Genomic DNA, 12,776 nt, shown 5'->3' on the forward strand with positions numbered 1-12,776 from the left:
CATTTGTCCTTACAGCACCTGAAACCTGTTTGAGGAACCAGCTTATTTAATGCCCTACTCTGCTTGTCATGCGGCTTGTCTACATTGTGGATTGACAGTTACTTTGGTTTTGAGGTCACAGAGTCTTCGGGGAGTTTGGTAGAACATTTTTAATGATACTAGTCGGAAGTTGATAGAACCAGCATGTTTCACATAGGCAAAGAGAGACAATGACAGCGGTTTGAGGGCATTCCTGCATATTTACCCCTCACATTCATACATTAGTGTGAAATGCATGTTTTATGCTGTTAACATCAGTACAGTTTCCTCCCTGAAATTTGAAATTGAGTGAAAAAATGGGAGACTTGGCTGTGGAGGTTTCACACACAGTCATGTGTGGTACCGTGCTTGATGGCTGTGTTCGTGTAGGAGCTGTGGTTTTCACCTTGGTGTCTGGAAGGTCGTACACAGTAGAGTGGCACCTATTGAGGTGGACAAGTCTGAAGGTTGGAAGTACATAGGCAGTTACAATATGCAGTAATCATGGTTTTGTTACATGGTTTTGTGTGTATGGACTTTATGTACTAAGTATCTTGAAGGTAAGATTGACTACATTTTATTTATATTTTGTAAAATTGAAGACTGTAGGAAAAATACAACTTCTCATATTTTGCAGTTATTCTCTTGCTTGAAGCTTTTAATTTTTAAAAAAGAATTTCCCCCCATAAATTGGATTTCATTTTTGGGTTCTGTTGGTGTGGTGTGGAATTAAATTGATGTTTATGACTTTTCCAAAAAGATTTTTTAAACGAAAATACAGAACAAAAGTCTCAATTATAAGCAAGGCCAGTGTTTGCAAAGCACCAGACATTGCCTTCTTCTGTACAGTGGCTCTTTATGTTCCTCTTTTATTACAGCTGAAATTTTGAACTGTGAAGCAGTTCCAGCTGGAGTGGCACAAGTGATTTCTCATAGTAACAGATGCCTCAGAGATGAAATTACTAAAGGGCCAGATGGCCCCAATCCCTTTTCCTGTTGTTTAGCCGACGATCATTATTAGTAAATATGCCATGCTCTATGTCAGTCAGGCAGGAAAGTGCCAATCAGATTGAAATCATTTCCATCCCTGATCTTTTTAGGTGATCTCTCGAGACAGTTTCCTGGTGCCCCTCCTCAATAAGCAGCTGATAAGTCTCCCTGAGATACGTCTTTGCTTTTTCCACCACTTGCCACAGTCAGAATGTAGAAAAAAGCAAGAAAACTGGACGAAACCAATGTTGAGATGTAAACATTCTCCTGGGTTTTGTTGCAGCAGCTTTCATGCAGTGCATGAAACAAGATCTGTTTATGTACCGTGTTCCATTCTGCCCATCTGGCAGGCTCCTTTGATTAAACCGACTAACTTCTTCCACCTTGCAATCATTCTACACCTCTAGTTGGAGAGAGTCAAGCCTGCTGAGCAAATGTCAGTGACAGTGTTTCAGAAATGATTGTCTAGAGGAGGTTTTGTAGCTTGGGTTCATAATTCTGTTTGAAAAGAGGGAGGTAGAAGGTGGAGTAATAGACAAGAAGCAAACTAGGGTGACAATTTTTTGACACAATGGAAATACCATATCCAAATGTAGAAATACTGAATTACTAGATAGATCAATGAGTTCAGGGACATAAAGGAACAGAAAATCAGTGACATGGCAGTGAGAACAGTGACAGGCCCTGCGTAGTGAAGTTCATCAAAAGTAAAAGCAAAATATTATAGCTAGGGCAATGGGATTGAGAAGTAAATGTTTTGTACCCGTAATCTGGTTAATATTTTTTCTTTTCTTTTTTCCTTATTAGTGATGCTATTGCTGAGATTAGAGCTGTCTGTATTGAAGAAATTGGTGTGTGGATGAAAATGTACAGTGATGCCTTCCTGAATGATAGTTATTTAAAATATGTTGGTTGGACACTACATGACAGGGTAAGTGTTGTGCATTACTGTACACAGCAGAGTGTACTGTGAGTAGCTGGTGTTATAATACCCAAGCATGTTTAACGTATCATCTTTGATTTATAAGACTGTTTTTTCTTGCCTGTTACTTACCTTGAAATAAGCTGGTTGAAAGTTATTTGCTTAAATTAGGATACAATACTCCCAAACTGTATGCTTGGTTCGCGCTCTTTTCGTGTTTTCAGTCTCCATTAGAATATATTAAGAGAAATGTTTCCATGATGATTTTCTTGTGATTACAAGAAAGACAAGTCTCCTCAGATCACTCCTGAGAACCTTTGTGCCTGAAGCAGAATGGAAAAGAGATTTCCAGATGTGTCTTCCATTTACATTGCCCAATATTTGAAGGAAAGAGAACATCTCTGGGTCCCTAACAGACATCGCTGGCTTCACAACTGGTGGAGTTCTTATCAATTCATTTTCCCCTGAAGAATGTCTTCAAGGTTCTCTTTAGCTTTTTCTTCAAAAAATTGTAGAACTGCCAGGCGGAAGCAAAAACTTCTATATTCAGAGGTTCTTTCCTGTCTCACCATGGTTCTTAGTACTGATGGTATCCACAACGTGCCTCTCTGCTGGGTGACAACAGGCTTGAGTATCCCTCAACTCCAGATCCCATTTTTAACACTAATAGAACAGGACTTTGCACTTCTGACTGCATGGGGCTTTTGTACACCAGGCAGCAGCTGGGACTAACTGTCCTCCCACTCCTACCAAAACCACTAGAAACACTTGTTTCACTCTGAACTCTTTCACTGACGTTATCAAAGGAAAACAGATGAGACTACCTTTTCTGTTGAAATGCTTATTAAATTCCAGCATCCTGATTCAGGCTATGCTTTTTTTTAAGGAGCAATGCTGGAAAACATTAAAAGTTTGCAAGTTCATTCTGATGACTTGCATAACTGGGAGTTAACAGCTGACTCTTTAAAAAGATGATTTCTTCAGTAACTTTAGACAATTATTAACTCCATATTAACACTGAGGAGATGACTTGGTCCCTTTTGTTGAAGTCTGAACAAGATCAGTTAAAGATCTTAGCTTTCGCTAATGAAAGAAGTTAGCTGCCGCTGGTTCTTGTACTTTAGCTGTAGCTGACAAAGATCTGCATCTAACCTTGATTTGCATCGGCATTTACTTGTTAGGGGTATCCTGTATGCTTTAGAGATTAGGTATGCGATGTCTTCCCTCTCTAAACCTGTTGTGCTCAATCTTCTACTTTACAAACTTTCCCCAGACTTTCACGTTACATCTTGTTGTTACAAAACTTGACCAGGAAGAAGATCCTGCTTACTGGTATAATCAGCCATGACCACACTTTACTCTAGAGACACTACACTTCCCGTCATTAAAGCTCGGACATGGGAACATGGCCATCACCGTGCTTTGAGGGGCCGAGCTGCTACTCTGTGTACTTCATTTTTAACATCAGTGTGCCTCACGAGTAGGCATGCTGCAGGAGGTGGAGGTCATTGCTTCAAGTTATCAAATCAGCAGGGAGGTCAACTCCGGTTGGAGGATTAGGGTTTTAGGTGTGGTGGAGAGCTTTATTTTACTGGGGGTTTTAATTAAAAATAAATTATCCCTTGAATAATTGCAGTGGATGTTCTGGAGCACGTTCTAATCCTTGCAGAACATTTCCACAAAGTAGCACTTCCAATGGGAGAGCAGAATCTAGCAGGGCTGCACTTAGCAGCTCTCAGTCCCCTTCTCGTGTCTGTGAAGTCCAGCCATTTCTCACGTAACTCCCTTTAACCAGCTGTGAAATCCAGCCATTCCTCACAGCACTGTCTGTGATTGATGGCAGCTTCTCACACTTTTATCTGTCACATCCAGCAATTTCTCATGTCATGCCCAGTGGTTTCTCACATCCTCCTCAGTTAGCTTAACCTCAGGCCAGGGTCTAGTCATCTGCCTGCGGCCTTAACATATATTTATACCTCAGCTTTTTTGAAATTAATATGTTTTTTCATATCAGACAGATTTTAAATTACAGTGTTATGATTTAAAAAACATAGTTTTCCATCTCGACCAGGCACAGAAGAATTCTATCAGGCTACCCTCCTGCTTCTGCTTGCTTTGTAATATTTTTTGTTGCAGGCCTCAGAAGCACCTTGGTGTTCTGAGTCTGTTAAGTCACTAGCTATTCTGTTTAATATCCCTGTATACGTGATATGTGATATTTTTTTATTAATGTAATGTATATGTAATGTATAGAATGAGAGATTGTAGGTGGCACAGGGGAGAGTCAGGGGCAGATGAGCCGTGTGTCAAAGGATGAAAAGGGAGAGACTGGAGAGAAAGAGACATTTGGGGAGGCACAGAAAGGAGGAGGGAAGTGCAATGGAAGGAGTATATTGATAAATGATGGAATAAGAACCAATTAAAATTGCAAACCCTGTAAGAGTACAAGATCACTTAACAGTGTGGTTTTCAATGGCCCTACCTGAAAAACTCACCAGCCGCTACCCAGGTTTCTTGATTTTGCCTTGCTTTGATCAGGAGATAATTTTTTCTATGATCAGTACTTAAAATATTGAAAAAATAAAGGCTGAGGCAACATTCATAAGTTATTTCCATTTCATACGAACAGAAGTCACCTTAAAATTATCAACTTCCCTGGAAGCTGGCTACTACAAAAAAGAAAGGAGGCAGCAGTGCAAGAGATTCATGAGCAGTGTTTCATATTCTGCTGGAGAAGACATACAAATTAAAGCACAGGGAAGACACAGTTCTTAAACCTCTTTGTAGTAGCTCCAGTGTAGTCTTTCAGAGGTCGGATACAGAATTCATTTCTTTAATTTGGGAGATCTGTGTGTTTTGTACGTTCATGCTGCCTCTTTCCCAGGTTTCAGATGAATGTCTGTAGGGCTTTTTGTTTCTTATAGATTACTTTCTCATTTGAATATGGGTTTCTAGTTCTGCCTTTCTCACCTTTTAAGTTGTTTTTTTTTATTCCCGTGGATCTGGGAGCATAAATTAAAATATGTAAAACTATAATATAATTACATTTTAAAAACCTTTAAAAAGAAAAGTGTGACATTAGACTGTCTAGTCTTAATTTTCATCTGCCTCATTGATGCATGGAACTGTTTTGAAACCGTGATTGTGTGTCTAGATACCTAGGCAATCATGGTTCTTAAACCAGTTCCTAACACTGGTTTAAGAAGATTATTAGAGGCATTATTAAGAAAATGCTTTTTCCTTCTTTGTGTGCCTCTACTTTACTTACCGTCTATTTCTGTGAAAGGATTGAACCCAGGGTCCTCTGGGACATATGGCGTTTGAGTACTTAATCGTGATGGCATCTAACTTAAAAGGATGAAGAAATAGACCTTTTTTTTTGTTGTTAAGATTATATAGAAACTGAAATTGTAGTTTTTCCAAACTGCTGAATATTTAACTTTCTATAATCTCCTTGGCACCCAATTTCCTTAGTTTTGGGAGAGCTTGAGAAAATAAAAAAAATGGATCAGATGATAGACAGTATCTTCATAAATGGTATTGAGTGGGCACGTGCAGACAGAACACAACTGCTTGCTCCTGCTGGGAATACTTCTGCCATGAGTACTGACATGCTACAGGACATTCTTATCTGGTTCTCTCTGGCAGTGTAAATATTTCTGTCATTAGGCAGCAGATTACCTCAAAATACACCACCCTAGGGCATCAAAATGCAACACAGTATATCATGTTCTTTTCCATAAACTGTGGCATTGAATATACCCAGTAATCTAGGTCATTCTTCTGTGCAAGAGGAAAAAAAAAACAACAGGGCGGTCTGCAGAAATATGGTAGGGCAAAGAGCTGAGCAAATTAATTATCTATTATAAAACCTGATATATTTTTTTAAAAAGAAAGTAGAATACCCTTAGCCAGAAAAAAATAATAATAATAAAAAAGGACAAATCCAAAAGAAGAAACATGAACTGTGAAAAGAGAGAAATTACTTTGCTGCTGTCTTGACACCCACCTATTTAAAAAATACTTAAAACATTTTCTGGGGGCTCAAAAAGTCTTAGTCTTTGTGTGATCTAAGCCGTCATCTGGTGTGTGAGCTGGCAGACAGCAGTGCACCTTTAACTGCTGTTTCTGAAGCTGTGGTGTCCCTGGATGTTAAGGAAAGTCTGGTTCTCACTGGGAGGTAGCAAAGTAATTCTCAAACCTATCAGCTGTACGGAACATTAGTAAGAGTCTAAGGTGGCTTGAGTAGAGACTGTAAAGCCCTGTGAGACTTACACAAGAGTTACAGATTGTTGGTTTGAGTCTGGTGATAAACATGTAAAAAAAATACAAAAATGGTGTGCTTCCATCAGGATGGATTCTTTTTCGCAGGTGTGCCATATTAAAGAGAATTTTGAATAGGGCATGACTCTCCCAGACAAATACAGACTACCGCACACTGCTGCTGTGAAAGGTGGATGTATTGCTTTTTGCTTCATTAGCAGGAGTAACAATGTTTTGCTCAAAACTCAGAAGTGTCTGGAGGATTATCTCAACAAAAATAGGGAAGATACGAGAACTGCCTGTCGTTACACAGTGTTAATAAACATTTGATTTTTTTGTTTGAGGTTCTGATTTCAAATTGTAAATAAAATAAATCATTAACAATTAAGTAGTAGTGCGAAGCATTTCTCATTCATGAAAAGAATTTTATATAACAAAAATAATAAAATTGTATAAATACTCTAAAAAAGCTTTGAGAGAAGGGGAATTACAGGAATAATTAGAATGGAGAAAAAGGCACACATAGAACTGATTACAATGTGGATGAATTCAGGAATCCACAATAATAAAGTGTCAAAATTATAAATTGGACAAAACCCCAGGTAAATAAACTTTTCTGGAAGATGAAATTCAGGAGAATGGAAGGTCTTAGTTTTAGAATGCTGATAATGCGGATATTTTGTCTGTCATTTACTTAGAAAATGGCAAGGCTTTCCGTTCAGATATGTTCATTCTGTTTCTAAAACATAGATGTGACTACACGAAAATAGCTGGGAAGCGATGCTCATTTTCTCTGACAGATTTAATGACATTGCATGGTGGCAAATATTTGCTGCCTTAGGTTGTCTCATACTCACTGTGAACTTCGGCTCCGAACTGCAGAAAATCTGTCTAAAATCTATTCTGGGAAATACTTTTGCTTATTCTTTTCCTGCTGAAGGTAGAGTTCGCTGTATATCTGCAGTGGTTCTCACACACAGTCATATTTTCTAAAAACCCCTAGTGCTGGTTATTCCACAGTTTCATGTAGCGGTTTGAGTGCTTGATTTTGTTTGCCACTAAAAAGTTCTTCCTCGCATAAGCTAAATAGTCTGTGCTGTAGTTTTAATTTATTATTTCCTTTCCTACCCACTGTGCACAGAAAAAGTGTCGACTACTTTTCTCCTCTTCCTTCAAAGCACGCTAACTTTGCTGTGCTATAAAGATATTTGCAGAACGTTTTCTTCATTACCTCTTGTGTCCATTCCATACTGTGCCCAGGCCCTTTTTATTTTATTTTTTTTATTCCTTTTGACCTCCTAATTAATTAATTTTTTAAGTAAGTTCATCGTGTTGTTTAGTAAGTCTCTTCCTGTCCTTGCCCTGTATCACTGTTTGCAGCTTTTAGCTGGGCTAAGTTTCTTAAGAATTACCGCAGCTTTAGCATTCCCACCTGCTGACCTTGCTAGACAGGAAATTTCTGCTGTGTTTCTTTCCCCAAAAAGTGTTTGGGCTATTAAAAGTTCACATTACTTGGATGAAATCTCACAGTTACTCAAGAAACATCTTGTGCCTGGCATGTTGATGGTCTGTAGCACGTTGCTACTTCTCCATTCTGGACTTCAGTGCAGTGTATTCATGTACACCTTTGGTTCTGCCTTTCGTAGGTCCTTGTCCGGGTCATTGCTGTTCGTGCTTCCCTGTGGGCTCCTCTCACTAATCTCCACTGACTCTATTTTAAAACCTTCTTAACAGGATTAGCGAGCTGACATGCGGGGGCTCTTCCGGCTCCGAAGAGATGAATTCCATCCTTGACCACCAGTTTAAAAACCAGACCTTTTGCTGTCAGAGAAAGTCTTCCTATCGTTTGTCCGCAGAGAAGGGCAGTCGTTTCCAGGGGCTGCCTCTGCGTCTCCTGGGCCTTTGTTCTCAGGCAGAGGGACCAGCTGTAACACAGCCTTTCTCTCTTCCTTGCCTGCTCCTGCAGTCACCTGTCTTCTGCCTCAGAGCTGGTGAGCAGCAGGAGGAGAGCAGCCTGGTTCAGCACGCTTTGGGTAGCATCTGGCTTCAGTCTGCTGGCAAGCCATGCAAGTACCAAATCCGATCTACCTTGTCTTACTTACTCACTTAAGACTTACAGAGATCCTCAGTATCAGGCCTGAACTTAACTCTGGGACCATTGATTCACAGTGTTTGGTGAATTCCACACGGGCTTTGAACTCCATTGAGAGTCCAAACCTTATCCGCACGGGTCTCAAACTCTGGTTGCTGTTGGCAGTGGTTTTTTTCTGTACCTAACCAACTTAGCAGTTAGCATTTTGGGACTACAGCACTGGCTGAGTAACAAGCCATCTGCTCACGGGCAGGACAGCCTTCAGTGGAGTTGCAACTAAACCTGCTACCCCACTGTTGCTCCGTAGCGTTCATCTCATGCCAAAACTGATACTGATCTTCTGTGGCTAAATAAGCTAAGGCTGTAAAGAGGCTTATATCCTCTGCTAATGATTAGTGATGACTCCGGAGACCCCAGCCTTTCTGAATGCCACACAGCAAAGAAAACACCATTTCTAGTACTGCAACACAGGTACTATCAAAAATAAGAATGCCAAGCAACATTTCTCTGTGGTTTTTTAGCACCTGATCTCATCCATATAAAATGTCTTCAAGAAAGTTAGTTCTGTACCTTGCAAGATCCTGTGATAGATCTTCTAAATATGACTTCCATTTCATCGACTCTCTCTGTAGTGGTAGTCAAAAAGATCCCCAGAAGAGAGCGTGAGTGCTCAGGAGACTCCTCACAGATATGAAAAGATGATTTCTCGGGAACAATAGTTCTTCAAGGAGAAGTTCTACTGAAAATCCTCCTTTCAACTTCTGTCCTTCTTTTATCTTCTCTTTCAATTTTTGAAATAGGTGTGAAGGAAGAAAGAAACTTAAGAATGTTTAGCTTCTGGTTTTGTGTCAGTTTCTGAATGTTATTTCAGTTTCTAGCTTGAGCAGATTTTTTAATACAGACTTGATTATAGAATAGACAGGCTCAGAAATTAATCCCTCTAGGTGTGCAGTTTTATTCATGAAGTTCAATAATTTGTATTAGTTCTTGAACAGCTTAAGGCTTTAAACTTGGTAGCGCGCTCGCTTTCGTAACAGTAAGTTCACTCTGCAGTGAAGTCTGCAGACCGTATTTGAGCAGACTTGTGTTTCTAACCTTTTTGCTATCTACAAATATTTTTCCACAAGAATCCATAGTTTGCCAAGACTATGGAGTTGAGCTGAGTTGTACATCTACAGCCAGCCAGATAATGTGTGTGTGCACAGGGGATCCAGCCCTTTTCTTTATCATGTATGTTCCTATAGGTGACAAACCTTGATCCATAGGCACTGTCTCATGACACCCACATTTCCTGCCTGCAGCCCTCCAGATCAAAGCGATCCCTGTCTACAGAGCCGCTGGGAATGAGCTGCTGCCACCAAAACAACTCAGATGGACAGACACAAGCTGCTCTTCTTCCCAGAGGCTCCTCAGGCCGTGGCTTTAGATGCCTTCTTGTGGCAGCAGCCTGCTCCCTACTGGAGGGTCTCTCAGGCCTTTTGCATCCTTCAACCTGTGCCTGTGCTGTGATGAGTGAGAGATGGCATGCAGAAAATTTCAGAATAATAAATCCAGTTTGTATTCCTTCTGACCCTGGAAAAAGGAGAGGCGGTGCTCGGAGATGGCTGAGCTGCTTGAGTGGGCTACACACAGCCTATGCTCTGTCGGTTTGAACGCTTGCGCACCGACTGTAAACACCTGCTATCAGGCAGAAGTTATATCTCTTTCCTCCAGATAAATAGCCACAGTCTTCACCAACCGCCTTGAGATCGTACATCTTTATTTTGTATTTACTTACTACGTTTTTTATCTTTTTGTGGAGTTCCTTGAAAGGGAAACAGTAACAGACATTTAAGTGATGGCACATTCAATTCTTTCTATATGCAAATAGGGAGAAGCATTAACATTGTTTGCAGGCAGCTGCATGTGGGTTTTGGTTTTTAGCTGAATTGCAAATTGGCTTTGGTAACACATTTGCATAAAATTTTAAATGTACATTAAATTAAAATATGATATTATTTAATATTCATGTGCATTTGATTAGGGTATTCTATCAGCTAATCTTAGTGTGTTTTATTTAGCAAGGTGAAGTGAGGTTGAAGTGTTTGAAAGCTCTTCAGAGTCTCTATACCAACAGAGAGTTATTTCCAAAACTGGAGCTGTTCACTAATAGATTCAAGGTAAGAGCAAATACAATTTTTGGAAGGAGTACAGAAAATAAAAGTATCATCTATCTCATCTTTTTGTGGTCTTTGAGTCGTGGATATTAAATGCAAAAATAAACTCATTTGTTTGTGACAAGGCTTGTGAATACTGCAGTAGTAAAACTGTATTACTGAATGCTGAGATTAAGCCAAATTATTTTTACAGTGTTTTGTCTCGTAAGATTTGTCAGGCTTAGCCAAGATGATTATTTATCTGTTTGTATTATTGACAGTTTATATATTGTCATTATTCAATCTGCTTGTGTTTATTTAATTTTAGATGTATTGAATTTTAAGGACATGTACTGGGTGTTTCACACAATCCAAAATACATCTGAAAGTAACAGCCTGTAACAAAAGATTGTAAGACAGCTTTTTAGCTGAGTATGTGCTTAATTTTGGAGAAAGAGATACTTTGATCTGCATCACAATATTCTACACTTCTGCAGAACAGTTTACATTGCCCTTTCAGACAAATCCCTGAGCATGATTGTCCTGTTTAGGAGCTAAGTACTGGAGGAATATGTCATCAGTTTTTTACTAGCACAAACACCCTGACTTTTTGCTTAATATCTTGATGAGAACGTGCCTGTCGATTCACTGTGTGGCACGACTGCTTTATTTCACAAGTGACGTATCTGGAGAGATGAGTGTAGAAATAGTCATTGCTTCTGTTTGGAAGCTCTGCACAGAAAGCTTTCAGGCGCTGTCACCACGTCAGCTGGCACTTTTTACCATTGCTTTTGTGTTCTGGAGAACACAGAGCTGTGGTAAAGGCTACCCTCCAAGGAAAGACTGTTTAGTTAAAATCATGATGATAATCCTGATGCAAAATTCTGTTTAGAAAAAAAGTGGAGACGACCGATTTATTTTTGTTTAAATCATTATTATAATGCTGATGAAAATTGTTTAGTAAAAAGTGGAGATTTAAGTACTCATAACTACTGTGCATGAGATTTAAAAAGCTTCTCACTGTAGATTTTACACTGCTTCACTGGTTTTGTCTGTCATTGCAGTTACTAGTAACTCCAGTTTGATCTAGGAAAGGACAAAATACAGAAATACACAAAGTACCTATCTTCCCTTATGTAAACGATTCATAAAAATGTAATAGTAATGTGCCTTTTACCACATCACTTGAGATGAAGAAAAAAGATGCTTAAACTGCAGTGAAGTCTAGACACTTAAGGAAGGCTTTTTGTCTAAAATGCTAGTATATAATAGAGGAGACTCTTCATTAATGATCTCCTTCATTTGAGATTTTTTTTATGGTACATAAAATATCTGTCAGGAATGAGTTAGGAGTGGTTTAATGTGGGAGATGAAACTAGATCATTTTGTGAGATCACTTGAGGGCTTGTATTCTGGGACTGTTGCAGTAAAAAGCAAAGTTTCCTGCCATAGAAGAGTGCCTGGCAAACAGGTTCAGACCTCAGACTACTTGTGTAATGCCTCCGTAAGTCTGGTTTGCTTATCTCGGGACAACCAGAAATACTAGTTAACTCTCCAGAAAAATAAACCCTCCGACTCTGCTGCTTTTCTTGTTCCATCTGTGCAGACTTACAGATTTGTTTATATTTGCTCCTTCTGTAATTTGACTTATTTTGAAATAGGCCTTTAAAACCCTGCTGGTCTCTGTATCTGCTTCTCTTTACTAGAAAATGTGCTGGGTGCATCTCTCAGCGTCCTATAATTTGTGAGAGAAAGTGCTGCTTTGAGTCTGAACCTGTCCCATCCACCAGCAAAACTTTTCAAGACAACTGGAGGCACTTTGAGAAATAGTTAGTAATGTACTTGAAAAACTAGAGGAGCATGAAACGTCTAAATACTTCCTCCAGCTTTTTCACAGTATAGATGGTTTTCTTTGTTAGAAGGAGTTAGGTTAGCCTGTACATTGCTGCTTGGCTTAGAACAGCACGAGGAATTTTCATTTCTGTCAAAAAGATTCAGACGAAAGGGAACCCTGTTAAGAATCCTCATCTGTCTTTGTTCCGTTAAAGCTGGTTTTACTACAGAAATCTGTGTCATTATGCAATATATTAGAGAAAAGGTGAGTTCAAAGCCTCCATGAGCTTTTTGAGAGAACAGATTTGTTTAACACAACAGTTTTATCAGTTGCAGTTTCCAGCCCCATCAAGAGGACAAAGAGCTGGCATTGCCCAAACGCCTGCCCTTGGATTTACAGCTGTGCTGACAGGGATGCGGCCTTTGGCACCACTATAGAGCAAAGTTTCAAATTAATGCTTTTTGAATCTGTGATATATTACTTAAATGTCTTGCCACCACAAACTCTTACCAGCACCCCCTG

At 39.4% G+C, this 12,776-nt stretch overlaps 1 protein-coding gene across 5 annotated transcripts in view; it reads left to right on the plus strand.

The window, feature by feature from the left end:
• STAG1 (STAG1 cohesin complex component) overlaps window positions 1-12,776 on the plus strand; it is a 199,788-nt gene that overhangs the window by 124,155 nt on the left and 62,857 nt on the right. For all 5 annotated transcript variants that reach the window (XM_056358368.1, XM_056358371.1, XM_056358369.1 and 2 more), the window contains 2 exons: window positions 1,816-1,939; window positions 10,346-10,444. In XM_056358368.1, the coding sequence (XP_056214343.1) occupies window positions 1,816-1,939; window positions 10,346-10,444 (223 nt within the window). The remainder of the gene's footprint in view (window positions 1-1,815; window positions 1,940-10,345; window positions 10,445-12,776) is intronic.

The sequence above is a fragment of the Falco biarmicus genome, chromosome 13 (genome assembly GCF_023638135.1).
Source record: "Falco biarmicus isolate bFalBia1 chromosome 13, bFalBia1.pri, whole genome shotgun sequence".
Taxonomy (NCBI): Eukaryota; Metazoa; Chordata; class Aves; order Falconiformes; family Falconidae; genus Falco; species Falco biarmicus.